This window comes from Sinocyclocheilus grahami, unplaced genomic scaffold, assembly GCF_001515645.1.
Source record: "Sinocyclocheilus grahami isolate Dianchi unplaced genomic scaffold, SAMN03320097.WGS_v1.1 scaffold1344.1, whole genome shotgun sequence".
Classification (NCBI taxonomy): domain Eukaryota; kingdom Metazoa; phylum Chordata; class Actinopteri; order Cypriniformes; family Cyprinidae; genus Sinocyclocheilus; species Sinocyclocheilus grahami.
In genome coordinates, this window is record NW_015506523.1 from 210,968 (window position 1) to 228,239 (window position 17,272).

A 17,272-nucleotide genomic window follows, 5' to 3' on the forward strand; every position below is an offset into this window, starting at 1 on the left:
AAATCTGTAAATGTAAATCTATAACTGTTTTAGGTAGTAGCATATGTAGTTGCATTATGCAGAGATAAACATTTAAATGTCATTACAGTAGTTCATTGTTGTTTATAAATGGAAAGTCATGTTGAGCACATTGCATTATGGGATTCCCTGGTTGTGTACCGCACATTTTGTAGGACCATATGAAATCAGTTGTATTTTTTCCCCCAAACTCTGTTTTATTTATTTACTTATTTAATTTAAATTTTTTCCAAATTGCCATTTTTTTTCTGAACTCCATTTTAATGGTTAAATTTAAGTTTATCAATCAAAAACCAAGTCTAATTGAAATTGTGAAGCTTATACAATTTAAAAGCAAATTATTAAAAGTTTAACAAAAATGACACATTTAGGGCCCTATGAAATGTTCAATTTTTTCAGAATTTTTTTTACCAAATTCTCAGTTTTTCTTTTTCATTTTTCTGGATTCCATTTTAATGTTTTAATCAAAAACATATCTAATTAATTGAATTCATAAAAAACTATTTAAATTATTAATTTGTTTACAATAATAGGGCCCTATGAATTTATTTCCCCAGACATTCTGTGTTGTGTATTTTAATTATTTTGCTAATCAAATAAAGGCATAAAACATTAATTTAATTTATCTTTTAATCAAATAAATTAAACCCTTTCATTTTTTGGCAAACAACGTTCTGCACAACAGAGGTTTACTGTAAAAATTCAAACATGGAAGAAAAATTGTGTGATTATTCCTTAAAGCTTTAAAATAATAATTGTATTATTATCATTATTACATTAAGACATACTATAAAATAGTAATATTTCTGTCACAATTTCAAGTTAAAGCAGACCTGTATTTTGACTGGTTGCAGTGAAGACCTTTAAGTTTCTGTGTGTATATGATATGACAGTAGTTTTTGTCAAATGAAAAGGTAAAATGCTGATAAAGTGACTCTCAGAGCAGCTCTGGAGATTAAGTTTTTGTGTTCATGTCCTCATTTAGTAAGAGCGCCACGCATGCTTCAGTATAAGTAGTCGATGAAACCGCGCATCTGTGCCATAACTCACATACTGTGCCCAGTATAAAAATTACACACTTCCCCGTTAAATGTGTTTTGTGGTTGTTTTGGTGCTGCTCTGGAGAGTGATGTGCCTGTAGAGCTGCTGTCCGTTGTTTCTCTGTTTCTCTGGAGCGCGTGAGGCCTGATGGCATTCGTCTAAGAGCAGATTGTCAGGGCCGTTTGTGTGATGTTAATGAACATCTGTGGCGTGTCTGCTGATGCCCCGTCAGGCTGAGAGCCACAGGATGGGCCAGCGGAGCAGAGCAGGCTGGGTACTTCACTCTTTGGCAGCGCCGCTGTTCCTTCTGGAGACTGAGAGAGAGTTTGTGACGATCTGCAGCTCACCGAGCGTTCGCACAGAAAGCGTCTGAGAAGTGTGGAAATGTCATGCATTTGACGGACATTGTATGTACAACTTAATATCAGCTGCATATTTACTGAAAATTCACTTAATAAAATATTCAGTTTTACAGAAGAAAGTTGTTAACAGTACCAGAACTAAATGATTTTCATGCTGTTCAGTGCTTCTTAATCACCAATTATAGTACCCAACACTTTTTATTTCTTTTTAGTGAATCAAAAACACTTGAATCAATCAGAACAAGAATCGTCAGTCATGCGATGGCGCCGCAGACGGCAGCCTCAGTGTTTGGCTCTCCAGTGTTTGTACTGTTTTTGTTAGTTTTTCCTGTTTTTTGTTTCTCAAACACGATCAGTTTTACCAGGGATGAGCTGCTGAACATTCGGCAGAACACACCACATGATCTTCTACCGGATTTAGCTTATTCGGACATTGTGCTGAACGTTGTAGTCGGCGGAGCTGCTGCGCTGATCAAGCGCTTCAGGACACGCAGACGGGGGAAGAGAGCCGGCGTGCTCGTGAAGCTCAGGAAGCGCGGATTCAGAACGCCGTTGCCGAGCATCCATCTGGTGAATCTCCGCTCTCTACCCAACAAAATGGACGAACTTCTTCTGCTCTCCCGGACAAATAAGGATTTTTCACACTCTGCTGCTCTGTGTTTCACGAAAACCTGGCTGAATGACGCCATTCCGGACAGTGCGTTGAGTCTGCCAGGTTTTCAGCTGTTCAGAGCGGACCGCGACGCAGAATCAACGGAGAAATCACGCGGCGACGGGACATGTTTTTACATCAACGAAAGGTGGTGTACAGATGTTACAGCATTAAAGAAGATGTGCTGTTTACTCAAATGTGGTGATCAAACACTTATAATGATGTGACAAAGATATGTAATGATGGAGGCAGGGCATTTAACAATTTAACAATAAACTTTATTATCCAAAATGAGTCTGACATCAGTACACTGAACAGTAAAGTTGACATTTATTCAACTTTAATTCAATTCCATTCAATGGCTTGACCGAAGCCAAACAAAATGAAACACTGGGCCGAATACCAACATGGTTTTTCACATTTCTTTCCCCCATGTAGGCCTATTTCGCCTTTTTTTTTTTTTTTTTTCCCCATTTCATAAATTAAAAAGCCAAAATGTGCTTTTTACTGTTTTGTCTTGCTTTTCAAAAAAAAAAATCAATTACAAAACAATCAATTTAAAAATATTTAACACTGAACATTTGTAACATTCTAGCAGACTCTATACCAACAAAGCACAATTTAACTTAAAATTAATAAGTTAGTAAAATAATAATTTTTGTCCATCAGACCCCCTTCTTGAATCAGGCATGTATTTTTTATTTTTTTTTTACTGTACAATTAAAAGCAGCCTAGCTGAGAAGAGACTTCTTAAAACATTAGAAAATATTACAGATCCAAATTTGAACACTATGTGTGAATGTTATAATAAATGTATTAAAACAGAGCTGTTGTATGCAGTCCTAAACAGTCTCTCACTGTCGGTGCTTGTAATGATTTTTGCATCTTTCTCCAACAGTTTAAATGCTTCCACACTGCGGTTGCCGAACATTCGGTGCATCCCTAAATATAAATTCACTTCTCGCGCAATTTAATCTTCAATTTAATATCTCGCGCAGAGCACCGAATACCAGGACAGCCAGGCACAAGAACAGTTTCTTTCCCCAGGCAATCTACCTCATGTACAGTTAATGTTCTCGCATTGTGCAATTAAAGTACAGTATGTGCAATAACCTTATACTTATTTATCACCCTAAACCCTAGTACATCCCTACAACTTATTTTAATTTATTCTATTCCTATTCCATCTATACCACACCTGTACATACAATTTATTCTTTTTTGTGGTTTATATTTATGCATGTGTATTTTATTCACATCTCATTTTTATTATCTGTGTGTTGTTGTTGTCTCCGTGTAATGGAAGCTTGTGACACTATAACAAAATCCTTGTATGTGCAAACATACTTGGCAATAAAGCTCTTTCTGATTCTGAACTAGGGATGCTCGGATTGATCGGCCAGAGATCGGTATTGCCCGATAATCACATTTCATGACTCGATCGGTACTCACTATTTGGTCGATCTCACGAACCGATCGCAATTTGATGACGTCAACTCCTGACCACGTACATGATGCTTGGGATATAAATGATTTTAAGCCACAGTCATGTCATCGCCAGTGTGGAAATGCTATGACGTTTCGAGAAACAATGAAAAATTAGCTATTTGTCGTTAGAGCTGATCTGCGCCTCACTGCACATGTCTGCGGCGCATTACGTCTCCACGGGAACCGGAGCTGATTGCGGCCGCTCTAGTCAGTGCTTGTGTTTATACTGCAGCTGCGGCATGTTTCTCTCTTTAGTGAGTTGGCACAGCATGGAGGACGGAACAAAACCTTGTCTGAGCCGTATCACTGATCATGGGTTGCTTTTAAATGAACGTTTATTTATAAAACAAAATATCTTCTTTGGCCATATTAGCCTACTCAATAGCATTAACACAGGCTTTACTCCTTTCAAACTTTATCTGGAATGTCACCGTTTCTGTCACTGCCACTTCCCGATCAGGCGAACGAACACACATAAGTGTGTGCAAAATCGTCTGCCTCATGAAAATTTTTTTTGTTAGTATTTGTATCATTTATAATTTATTTTATCCACCCACGACTAGTGCTGGGCGGTATGACCAAAAATGTATATCACGGTATTTTTCAAAATTATACCGGTTTCACGGTACATGACGGTATTTATTTTTTTCATGCATGACCGAGTGTTAAGCATATTTTCTACTGATTGAGAGAGGAAATACTGCAGTATATTGACTTAGAATGCCCTATTTTACTGTCATGATGAGTGAATATTGTCATCAGTAAGCGACAGGTGCTAGGAAACGCTGTTTTGTACTCATTTATTGAGGAGTCGGCTGCGGTGCTTCTCTGCCGCTCACTGCACACAACAGACGGCGAGAGAGGCGACACTTCTCCGGGAAAGTCAGACCTCGTGCTCGCGCGACAGCACTGGCGAAATCTTCCAACTGAACCATAGCTAACCATAGCTAAGGTTTATCCAAAAAAGTTGCTAGGTTTGTTAGTATGAATATTCTATGGAAAAAAGCCACTAAAGGGGTCTGAAAGTTGTTAAATCTAGTGCTTAAGTAGCTCCGCCGACTAGAACGTTCAGCAAAACGTCCGTTTGATTTTTAAACATGCAGTACGTGCTCATGTTTATTCAACGAAGCCTTTTGGAAAATCGGTCAGTTTTGATATTGTGGCAAGCGCCACAAATAAACAAATGTATGGGAAACACATCCCACAGCACAACCACCTGAGCCCAACTTCAGTCTACTCATCACCTTAACTTTAACTGTGTTTGCAGCCGGCGCCATAGCCAGACTGATAAACAAACACAGACCGGAAGTTATATAAAGCTTGAAGCATCAGAATAGGCTTCAGTATCGGCCGATCACCATGACAAGAAATCGGTACTCAGTATCGGCTGCAAAAATCCTGATTGGAGCATCCCTAATCAGAACAGTTATTGAATTAATCTGACTCACTTATTGATCTGCGCATCAGTGTCTTCACTGACTGGTTGTTCAAATGCCAATGTACTATCTGTCTATCTGTCTGTCTGTCTGTCTGTCTTATTGCTACTACTTTATATTATTCAATTTTTATGAATAATTAAATTAAAGTCAAATTATTTTTTTTATTTATATTCAAGTATATTTATTTAATTGAAAGGCAATGGAATTTCTGTGTGTTTAAATGGTTTTGCACTGAATTTTGCAGAAATTATACAGCAGTACTGTACACAAATGACTGTATTCATTTGTGTATTAAGTTCATTGTAGTGCTAACGATTACTAAATCACAGCTCTGTTATCAGTTGTAATCCGCATTCAATGAAGTTTCTCTTGTTTTAGATGACTGTGTGAATCAGACCTGTCCATTATGTGTTTATTTGGCAAATTTTATGTTAAAGAAACCTTTTTGTTGACGTGATGTAACGACTGGCGTTAGTAGAAACGCTTGATGTCAATTTTGGTTTTCCTGTCTTTTCTTCTGCGGTCATTCCAGAGCATTTAGTGCAGGTGCGCTTGACTGCGTGTTTTACTGATGGCGGTTAAACAGCAGAAAGCACATGTTATCATGGTGTTCGTCATGCGATCATCAGCTCTTCTGTGGTTTAAGACTCTTGTCATCTGGCAGTCAGTGGTTTGTCATGGGTTTGTTTAAGCTAGGAATTTAAATGGAGCAGCTGGCTTGAATGTACTGACGCTTTAGAGCTAGTATGATGGGATTTCTGTTCTCACTCTTCACGTTCTCTGCTGAAGGTTAGTGCAACCGTTGTATTGCATTAATGCATGAAAAGACTGAGTATTTGTTCACAGTTAGTAACACGTCGAAGCACCTCACGATTGCAAAGCAATTCTCCATGCATACCAGTTTTTCAGCAATGGCATAGGGTAGGGCTGAACAATTTAAAAAAAGAATCTAATTGCGATTTTGTTTGTTTTTTGTTTTTACCAATATTGCGATTGCGATTTAATATGCAATTATTTTTTAAAGCTGTTTATGTTCTGTATTATTCAACAAAGACAAGCTATTAATCACTGTGTAGTATGATCAACACAATATTAGATAGATTAAACTAGAGATGCACCGATTGCAATTTTCTTGGCCGATTCCGATTTCCGATTTTTTGTTAGTGTGATCTGCCGATACCGATTTTCTTTTTAAGAACTATAATTGACAGCATATACAAACAAAAATCGACTTTTCTTCAATGCAAAGTTTTATTTTCATAAAAGAAACACAAGTAAAAAGTCAGTAATAAAATAAGAACAAATAAAAAAAATTAGCAAGCAACAGCACAAATAAATGCAATAGAATAAAGAGAGCTATGAAACTAAGTTTTTCAGGTTAAGTAAGTTTTTATTCAGTTAAGAAATACATCCAGTGTTATTTTACATTTGATTACTTTAATTTCTGTAGTCTTCATTGTAAAAATTAAATGCAGATTAATGCTTACCATTAAAGTTATAAAACGTATTCAGTCGAGAGCAGAAAGTGGTTTTCTTTGTCTTTTGTTCTTTGATTAACATTTCTTTAATGAATGATTGTACGAACAATGTAATCGACATATGAATGCTCCTCTCTAGAGTTCATTTTTCTAGCTAACTAACAAGTTCATTGTCACCGAATTTTTTTTTCTGAGGTAAACATGATGTTACGTGACGTTTTGTTTACAAGCTGTTATATTGACGTCTTTCGGTGGTTGAAACACTGATTGAGCGATTACCTGAGACAGGATACGGATTTCAGTAAGTTGGAAACGTAAGTTAAAACAGCGCCAAAATGGTATTTGTTTGAATATTGTAATAAAATGGAATTTAAGATCTGAGACTTAGTTTCTAATAGGGCTGCACGATATATCGAAATTATCGAAATATCGCAAATGTAAATATCGCAATATGCATATCGCAACGGCGTGCGATATCATTATAATTTTAATAATAGGCTACTTAAATCAAAACGTTGCAAAAGGTCAAAGATTCTGTTCGACGCATACAGCAGAGAATTGCTTGACGTTAAAAAGGGTTAAGTGCAATAAGTTGCCGTCTCGTCTTACGGTCTGACTCACACCTGAAGCGCGCGCACAAGCCGCATCTCGCACAGCTTCTCTTCAGTTCTGCCGCACACGTGAGAGAGACTCGTTTCAGACCGTCTTTCGCATCTCCTCCTTATTTTTGAACACGTGAGAGAGACTCGTTTCAGACCGTCTTTCGCATCTCCTCCTTATGTTTGAACAGAACACATACACACAGAATTATGTCAATAGTACCCGTCTCAACGATCATTCTCGTAAACGCAGTCGGATGTGTATCATTATACTGGATCCGTGCAGTCGGATTTAAAGAGACAGCAGCCTATAAATACGTGCTGCTGAATATGTCACTAATGTTAACAAAACAACAAAACGACGATTAATCAAAATTTAATTCATACACTATGCAGTGTTATTTTACACTTAATTATTACATTTATGTATCTGAATACTACTGTTTATTTTATCTATGCTTGTAAATTTCTTTTTTTTCATAACTAAAAAAAAAAAACATTAACTGAAATAAAAATGTGTATTTTTTCCCCCAGCTAATTGCCAAGGAGACATTTCTTGTTTAACTTGATTTATTAAAAAACTGAAAAAAAAATATTTGGACATATAATAAAAAACTAAAACTATTTAAAATCACAAAAACACACAAAAAATTACTAAGACTTTAACTAAACAAAAATGAAAATACAAACTGATTAATAAAACTATTAATAAAAACTATAATACTCTCTCAGTGATACTAAAATAACACTTATTCACCAATTTCATACATTTCAATATAATGCAAAAATGTGTTTTATATTACATCACTTTGTGTTTTATTTTGTGAATGTTCACTGGAATATCTGAATTGATAGTTAGATACTTGAAAAACAGCTAATTTGCTTTAATTAGCTGTTTATGTTTGTTTTATTGCTTGTAATTTGTTTCTTTATTAGGGCCCAAGCCACTAGGGGCGCAGTTTAGTTTTAACTTCTCGTTTATGTTTATTCAGTTGCTTGCTATTTTCATTTATTTTTTCATGCCATTGTTTTAATGGAACAATTAAAGGAGTGTTTAGTAGGATAATCGCTTATTGCTGCTGTATTAAAATTCATATTGTGGCAAACACCTTCCTTGTTTTCTTCAGAATTATTTTGTTCTTTCGTCAAGTTCTTTCCATAACTGTAATCAGATGCCTCGTGATGCATTTTAATGTCAAACAGTTTCCATATTCCATATTCTGAAGTTGCTACATCATTACACCCTCAGTACTTGCATATGGCTTCATTTTTCTTACCTGTCTCACGTTACTTGTTGTAATCGTTTTATTTCCTTGAAGCATTTCAATGTTAAAGAGGTTTACAGCGGTATGCGTACATAATGTTCGGTTTTCAGCACACGTTGTTGTATTATGTAAAGTGAGTCGTGCAGCGTTTTTTCTCTCGGGACGAGGGTGATTTAACTGTGCTTTTTAGCATCGCGAACACTCATTTCTCAGCATTTCTCAGGCTTTCCGTGCTTTAAACAAATGGACATAGCTTTTTCCTCACTTATGCCACATTATCATTAATCGACAGTGAAATTCATGCATCTGTTCTGTGTTTGTCGTTGCTCAGACACTGGAGGAGCCCCCTTACCTGACCGTTGGCACTGACGTGAGTGCCAAATACAGAGGGGCGTTCTGTGAGGCCAAGATCAAGACCGCCAAGAGACTCGTCAAAGCAAAGGTGAGTCACAAACGGGACGTTATTTCTGCTGTTTGGGATCATTTGAAGACATTTAAAGACATGTTTTGAATGTATGGATGGTCAGTGATTAGAGAAGACTTTTATGCACGTTTGAGGTGTCAAAAAATGAATATGGGAAATAAAAATTAAAAGAGAGGTCTTTATTTTGTTTGTTTGTTGATGTATTGTTCATCTCTACTTCTGAAAGTAAATAATGTCAGTCTGATGTTTCTAAATATGTATATATGTCTTTTCTGCTCACCAAGGCTGCATTTATTTGCTCAAAAATACAGTAAAAATTTGAAATATTATTACATTTTAAAACCGTTGTTTTCTATGTGATAATATAATTTATTCCTGTGATCAAAGCTGGATTTTCAGCATCATTACTCCAGTCTTCAGTGTCACATGATCTTCAGAAATCAGTATAATATTCTGATTTACTGCATAACAAACATTTCTGACGATTATCAATGTTGAAATGTTTGAAGTTGGAGAGCAAATGGAGTCCTGTAATGAATGTGTTTTCATTGCTGTCTCTTCCGAGGAGTCGCCCTCATTCCCAATGAAATATTTTCCTCTCAAGCGTCCTCTCTGTCTGTTCTAGTCAGTCTGTCTCATGTTTTTCTCCTGATGGCTCTCTGATATTTTATAATTCCTCTCTCATAGTCCTGAAATGTGATTAGCGGCCTGCACGCAAACCAGAGACCTTGTTCAAGGTTGTAATCATATTCCTGCCGTTGTACTACTGATGACGCCATTGCATTTGATGTTTTTAAGGAAATCAGCTTTTTCAACACAAGTCTATGCTTGAGATGTGGCTTTACTAACATCTCTCTCTCTCTCTCTCTCTCTCTCTCTCTCTCTCTCTCTCTCTCTCTGAAGCTGTGTTCATGCATTAGTCAAAGAGTAGTCTTTAGACGGCACATTCACTCTTTAAATAAGAGCAGAGCATTGGAGCTCATCATGTTTTTGTATTATGTTCCTACAGTCTTATTCATTGATCAAGTGCATGTGTTTTTATGTCTTTCAGACTTCAATATTTGGTTTTCTGTGTTTCTGTAGCTCAAAAGAGTAGAACACTAGCAACATCAAGGTCATGGGTTATTTTGATTCCCAGGAAATGCACAAATTGATTAAATATATACCTTGATTTATATGCAAATAGTTTTAGATAGAAGTGCCTGCCAAATGCAAAACGTGATGGAAATGTGATGTTTTACAGATTCTATTGATATAAATATCTCATCAAGATAATGTTATTTAGCTGTCTGACCTTAAGGTTTTAATTTTTTTATTAGTATTTAATTTTAATTAAAAATGTTTTATTACTATTTCATTGCATTATTTTCGTTATATTTTATTTTATATGTAGATTTAATATTGTATTATTATTTTTATTTACATATTTAAAAAAAAATTCATAATGCGTATTATGCTAAAGTTGATGTAGTCTAAGGATTAAGTTTATCACTGTCAAAAAGCAGAAATAAAATCTGAAATCAGATGAACATATCGGGTAGCAGACATTTGAACTAATCTGCAGTGTTTAAAATAATCAGTGTCCGCATTGGTCATGAGATAGATGGATAGATGGATGGATAGATGGATAGATAGATAGATGGATGGATGGATGGATGGTTAAAAAAAATAGGGATAATAAATTGTGTGTGTATACATATCTGTCTATCTACATACATATACATAGTGTTTCTTAATTTTAGTTAAATAATACTATATAATAATTTAATAGAAATTTTATATAAATAATAATATATAATTTCCTCAATAATTAGACAATTAATTTAGATTTTTCAATTTTCTGATAAGTTGAATGATCCTTTGCTTAACTTGCCAGTAAATAAAAACGATAACTTCTGTAATTAACTTTAAAAAAATGTTTTATTCAAACATAAATAAATAAATGTGTGTGTGTGTGTGTTTATTTACTTCACAAATAAAGACGCGTTGTTTTGGCTCCACTAACATCACATCAGTTATTTAGTCTTTTAATCTGGTGATGTTTGAAGTTAAAGTTGGCTGGTTTTCTCTGTGCGGACTCCTCCAGACAGTGACTGTAATTGGAGGTTTTTTCATCAGTGTTGGCCGCGTGTGACCTGCTGTGGAGCGATCAGAGCTTCATCAGACGCGACTGCCGTGAGATGCTGAAGTGTGAGACTTATTATCTCTGCTGAGCTGGAGAAAGGCATGTGTGGCTATAAAACAGTGTGAGAAATAATGGACTTCACAGAGTTAATGGACTATGGACTTTCTCATATTATTAGTACATTTATGTATATTATATCAATGTATTTAAATTTTGTTAATATTTCTTTTTATGGGATTATCTCAGAACAATACTGGACATTTTATGTGAATGGTGAATAGTGAATTTAGAAAAATATATTCTACTTGCGTACATTGGCACAATTTGATTACTTTAACTATAAAGTTTTACATTTATGCATTTTAATACATTTGTACATTTCTATTACATTTGTTTTAATCAAAGTGACTTACGTTACATTTGGGTTATGCACTTTTCAGTTCATGCATTTCCTGGGAATCGAACCTTGGCGTTGCTAGCGAATGCATTATGTATGTTTATTCACAAATAGGGCTGTGCGATTAATCGAAATCGTCATAAAATCGCGATTCGAGCTAGCGGGATTTCTAAATCGCTTTATAGCACGATTTTCCGCGCCCCCGACCTCCCGCAGTATGCTATCCGATCAGAATGCAGTGCGCTTAAATGGAGCACGAGAACAGAACAGACCGGGCGGGCATACAAACGTAACGCCAGGTTCACACACTCCTTCTGTGGTGCGTATTTTTTCCGCGCCCATGTTAACGGATCAGAGCGTTCACACTGCACGCGATTGCGGTGCGTCTGCTGCAGTCATGCTGCGATCGTTTCCGCACGGAGTCTATTTCTGCTGTGCTGCACGCACTGAATTAAAGTGACAGCGCATTATTCGCAGTAAAAATTAACATAATGCAAAAAGTACAATTTGTTCCTCCATTTTTATCCCATCCTCTTGCACAGCATGTTTTGTCCGCCCCACTTTCTGTGTAGTTATCTTCTGTTCTGTGGCGCGCAGTGATTCAGTGACACAGTGTGTCTTCACTGCGTTAGGTTTGATAGCACACGTTCGGCTCTCTCTGGTGGGGATATGAGCTGCCTGATATGAGCGATCGATGCATCTTGGCCTTTAGGAAAGCCCTTCTGTGTTTACTATCCTCACTGAATGTGTGTGGCTCTTTCCAGGTCACCTTCAAACCCAGCTCGTCCACTGCGGTGGTGCACGATGAACACATCAGAGGATTGCTGAAGGTAAGAGCCAATCTGCTTCCTAATATTTGATCACAGTTATATGGTTTATAAACACTGCTTCTTAAAGGAATAGTAGAATTTGCTGAAAATTTGCTCACCCTCAGACCATCCGAGATGCAGATGAGTTTGTTTGTTCATCAGATTTGGAGAAATGTAGCATTGCATCACTTGCTCAGCAATGAAGCATCTGCAGTGAATGGGTGCCGTCAGAATGAGAGCAAAATAATCCACAAGTAATCCACAGCACTCCAGTCCATCAGTTAACATCTGGAGAAGACAAAAGCTGAAATCCAGCATTAAGACGTTTTTAACTAAAATATGAGTCCATAATCCATAATAATGCTTCCTCCAGTGAAAAAGTGGTCTGGTGTGAATCAGGAGAGAAATCTGCACAGATCAAGCACCGTTTAAAAAGCTCTGAACAAATATGTGACTGGATTTTGATGTGAGAGACAACAGGAGATGGACTTTTTCACTGGAGGAAGCGTTATGGATTATGGACTGATATTGGAGTTCAAAATTGAGAAATTGAGTTCTTAATGCTGTATTTGTTTCAGCTTTTGTCTTCTCCCGATGTTAACTGATGGACTGGAGTGCTGTGGATTATTGTGATGTTTTTATCAGCTGTTTGGACTCTCATTCTGACGGCACCCATTCACTGCAGAGCATCTATTGCTGAGACACTGATGCAATGCTACATTTCTCCAAATCTGATGAAGAGACAAACTCATCTGCATCTCGGATTCTTCATTTTTGGGTGGACTATTCCTTTTAACTAGTTGAGACGTGACGAGAATTTGTCCATGTTGGAAGTGAAAGTCCTGCTTTACGCAACAAATTCACATTCATTTAGAACGTATTTAAATGTGATCATAATTACTCGCCTTCATGTTGTCCTAAACCTTTTTGACTTTCTTTCCTCCATTGAATGTGGAATAAATTAAATATTTTAACACTGTTCAACCTGACATATGAAATAATAGTCTTATAAAAACCTATTTATTGAAAAAATGTTTATTTTTTTATTTTATTTAAAAAAAAAATTTTTTTATGGAAGGTTTGCATATGTATTTTTTGTTGACTATCATATTTGATCCATCAGGCTTTTATGGCTCATATAGTATGATACAGTGAGAATATGGAGGAAAAAACAGCTCAGAGACTCAAACATTTTCTGCAGATGCTGATATTTATATAATAAAAATTCTGATAGCTTGTAATGTAAATCAATGAGATCTTTCTAACAGTAGACAGCAGATACTGACATAAAATGATCTAAATATCAGTCTAATAATATGTCTTGGATTTAAATGATCCAAACATATAATGCAATGCAATGATGATTGAGAGATCCTGCTCCTCAAGATGCTGATGATCAGATTTGAGACACGCTGATTTTTCTAAAATAATTCATGGATCATCAAGTAAAGTGAAGCTGCTTCAGTCCAGTAAGTGTTCATCTGGAAATATTACTACAGTTATTCTTACATTTACTTGATAAAAATCAGTGAAGATTTGACAGCAGAAAGACACGTGAAGCTCGAGCTGAAGCTGGACATTATTTTACTCTAAACTATCAATCAGACGACAGAAGGCATGATTGTGTGCGACAGGTTTAACAGCAAAGTTTATCATTTGGAGGCCTTGCATATCAAATATGATACCGTAGGGTTAAAGAATCTCGCTGCTTTTTGCATACAATGAAAGCAGACAGTGATCACATCCGTCGAGCTTCAGAAACGCAACACAATGACACTGATTGAAAACTCTGGAGTTGACGTTTGATGGTGCCGCTGATGCCAGTCATCCGGAGAATCCTCTGTTTCATATTGATGTTGTTTGTTTTTTATTTGTTATTTTTTAGCTCAGTCATTTGTTTGAACATCTCCTGGCAAAGCAGCCGCTGCTTCTGTAGCTGTGATTATGAATATGACAGTAATTGTTCTCCTGCCACCAGCTCATCAGAAAACATCTCACTGATGTCTGGCAGAACTGTTTGCTTTGAGCACTTGTAACTCGTTTCAGAGAGAATAAATATCAGATATGCTCATGAGTGTCTTTACAAGCAGAAGTCTGGAGAGGACGAGGCTGATTCAGACTAGACTAATGCACAGAACTAGTTATTTATTGGTTAGTCACATGTCAGGTTCGCTACGCTTGGAGCACACAAGCAATAAATCAAATGCCAAATTTTTTTTTGGCAAACTGGTAAAACTATGCTAATATGTTAATATATGTCAAGGCTGAATCTTAACATAACATGTCCACATTTCTCCCAGAATCAAAAGGAAGAAATTATATTTTGCATAAAGAAAAGATCAGGATAAGATCAAATTAGGATGTTTATGTATGTACATATGTATATATTTATTTTATTTTATTTTATTTTTGCATTGTAATTATCTTTGGTAATTCTTTTTTGATTATTATTAATAGTGTTTTAATTAGATTAATAATCTAATTATAAAACAAGTGTTTTATAATAAATCAGTGCTGTATTTTTATTGTATTAAATATTTTTTTAAATAAAATGATTTAATGTAAATAATTGGAATTTATTTAAATTTTATTTAAAGGCAATATAGCAGTTATGTAAATACAATAGAAATGTATATAATATTTTACTTATTCATTCATTTTGCATTGCAGTAATAATAATGATCAGATTTATTGTCATGAAAATGTGGCAACATTTTTAATGGTGCTAAAATAAGATTGCTTTCTTTGTGCAATATATATATATATATATATATATTTTTTTTTTTGCATATTAATCAGATAAATTGTCAAGAAAATGTTACAAAAAAATCTTAATAGTGCTAAAATAAGCTTACTTCATGCATTTTAATTTATTTATTTTGATATTTGGTGACGTGTGACCTGGACAGGTTCTCGTCTTTATATGAATGTGTTAATCATTTAGAAACATCTGATACCCTCACTTTACCATGAATGTAAAGCTCATGAGAATCGCTCACTGGTGTTCCTCCATGAGTAATGGCAGGGATTATGGGGAAAAGACATAAATCCAGTCTGCTTGTAATCCAGTCCCAGCTGGTCAGGAGCACTGCAACACACTGCAACCCTGTAAATATGAGAGCTGTGTCTGTGTTTTAGGTGGGTGCTGTGGTCGAAGCCAGGAACCAAGATGGGATCTATCAGGAGGCCACCATCAACAAACTCACTGACGCTAGTTTGTACACCGTCGGTAAGTCCGTCTCATCTCATCTCATCCTAGACTGTAATTCAGCACTGCACATCTCTTCAGACAATTGATTATGTATCTGAGACAGATCAAAATGCCACTTCCATCCTTGATTTATGGTTTGCTTTAGTTTATAGCATCATATGCGACAGCGACACAGTCAATCTGAGATGCTGGGGAATTTTCAACAAACACACACACACACACACACACATATATATATATACTATTATATTTATATAACAAATATTTATATATTATACGTTACATAATTTTTTTTTAGTTAACTGTCAAACAAATTTTTTTTATAATTACGATCACACACACACACACACACACACACACATATATATATATATACTATTATATTTATATAACAAATATTTATATATTATACGTTACATAATTTTTTTTTAGTTAACTGTCAAACGAATTTTTTTTATAATTACGATTATATAAAAACAGTATGTACTTGTGTTAAATATATATTTGTAATAAATTAATATAAAATTAAAATAAATTGTAATTATTAATATATAGGGCTGTGGATCTTTGGGTGGACTTTATGGTTACAGAACCATAGTTAAGAGAGAGAAAAACACACGTTTGTCTATTGTTAGACGCTAGTTTAAGGATGCTATGGCATGACATGCATATGTAGAAATTTATGTGTAGGCAAGATTTTAAAAAAGAGCTTTAAAAGTATTATATGTAGGCTAACATTTTGTCACACCAGGGGCATAGCCATCATTTCAGAAATGACAGAAATGTCAAATACAATAATTGTATGTATTTATGTTAGTGCTGGGTTGTATACCAGTTCATACCGGATACCGGTTTTTATTTTTGTTATGATATGAATTTTTAAAATACCGTAATACCGGTGTATGTCGCTTAAACAACGTTCGGACCGCGACACTGTTTGAAAGGGGTCCACCGCATAGCCGCTCTTTAGTGTAGATGCATGTTGATTTTATCAGACGATGCCGTGATTATAAATGAGTGACTCCTGGTTAACATGTATTAAAAGGGGTCGTGTTTAGTCACTATTTAGTGTGGTATTTTTTGACAATATTCACTCATCAGTAGGGATGTAACGATTAACTGCAAGCCGGTTGAAAATTGATTGAAAAAATGTGACGATTCAAATCGGTTGAGATGCTAAACAAATTGCGATTCATTTAGAGGTAGGAGTTTATATGAATCCATGTCTGAGGCGAAGTTACTGTCTTTAGAAAAGTTTAGATGGTATTTTTTTGGCATGTTAAAGTTCATATGTGCAGCGCTGCTTTGTTTACAGCGGAAACCAGGAAACGCTTTAAGCGCCACCTACTGGCAGAGAGTGAATCTGCGTCTCGTTCAGCTGGTCAGCTGTTTGTTTCATGCAGATACTTTTATGCATAGTTTCACAAAACTGAAGTCAAACCATTCTGTTTTTGCTTCAAATTTCGAAATTATACAATCTAATTTAGTTTAAAAACTGCTCGTGTTGCATGTATGCAGCATCTTTGTTTGGATCAAGATTAAAATGCAGTGGTTGCCTCATTTTAAATGGAAAGAGCACAAGACAAAGCCTTAGTTTGTTTATATGAAGATATGTATTTTATTTGTGTTATTTATTTGATTTGGGGCTTTTTTCTTATTTCAATGTAGTTTTGTTATTTACATTTACATTATATTTAAATGTTGTCATTTAGCTGACACTTTTATCCAAAGCGACTTACAAATGAGGACGATAGAAGCAATCAAAACCAACAAAAGAGCAGTAGTATGCAAGTGCTATATTAGTATATTATTATTTCAATTTCACAAAGAAATGTGCAGCATTTTGTCCAAGCAATAATAAAAGGACACATTTAATTTATAATTTGTAAAAATAAATAAATAATAATAATCGTGAATCGAATCGTGAAATCAAAATCGTGAATCGAATCGTGAGTTGAGTGAAT

At 35.4% G+C, this 17,272-nt stretch overlaps 1 protein-coding gene across 1 annotated transcript in view; it reads left to right on the forward strand.

Annotated features, from left to right (window-relative positions):
• Window positions 1-17,272, forward strand: part of LOC107569428 (AT-rich interactive domain-containing protein 4B-like) — a gene marked incomplete at its 3' end in the record, with an annotated part of 56,863 nt that overhangs the window by 26,056 nt on the left and 13,535 nt on the right. Inside the window, exons 3-5 of the mRNA XM_016255528.1 lie at window positions 8,674-8,784; window positions 12,053-12,118; window positions 15,236-15,326. Of these exons, the coding sequence (XP_016111014.1) occupies window positions 8,674-8,784; window positions 12,053-12,118; window positions 15,236-15,326 (268 nt within the window). The remainder of the gene's footprint in view (window positions 1-8,673; window positions 8,785-12,052; window positions 12,119-15,235; window positions 15,327-17,272) is intronic.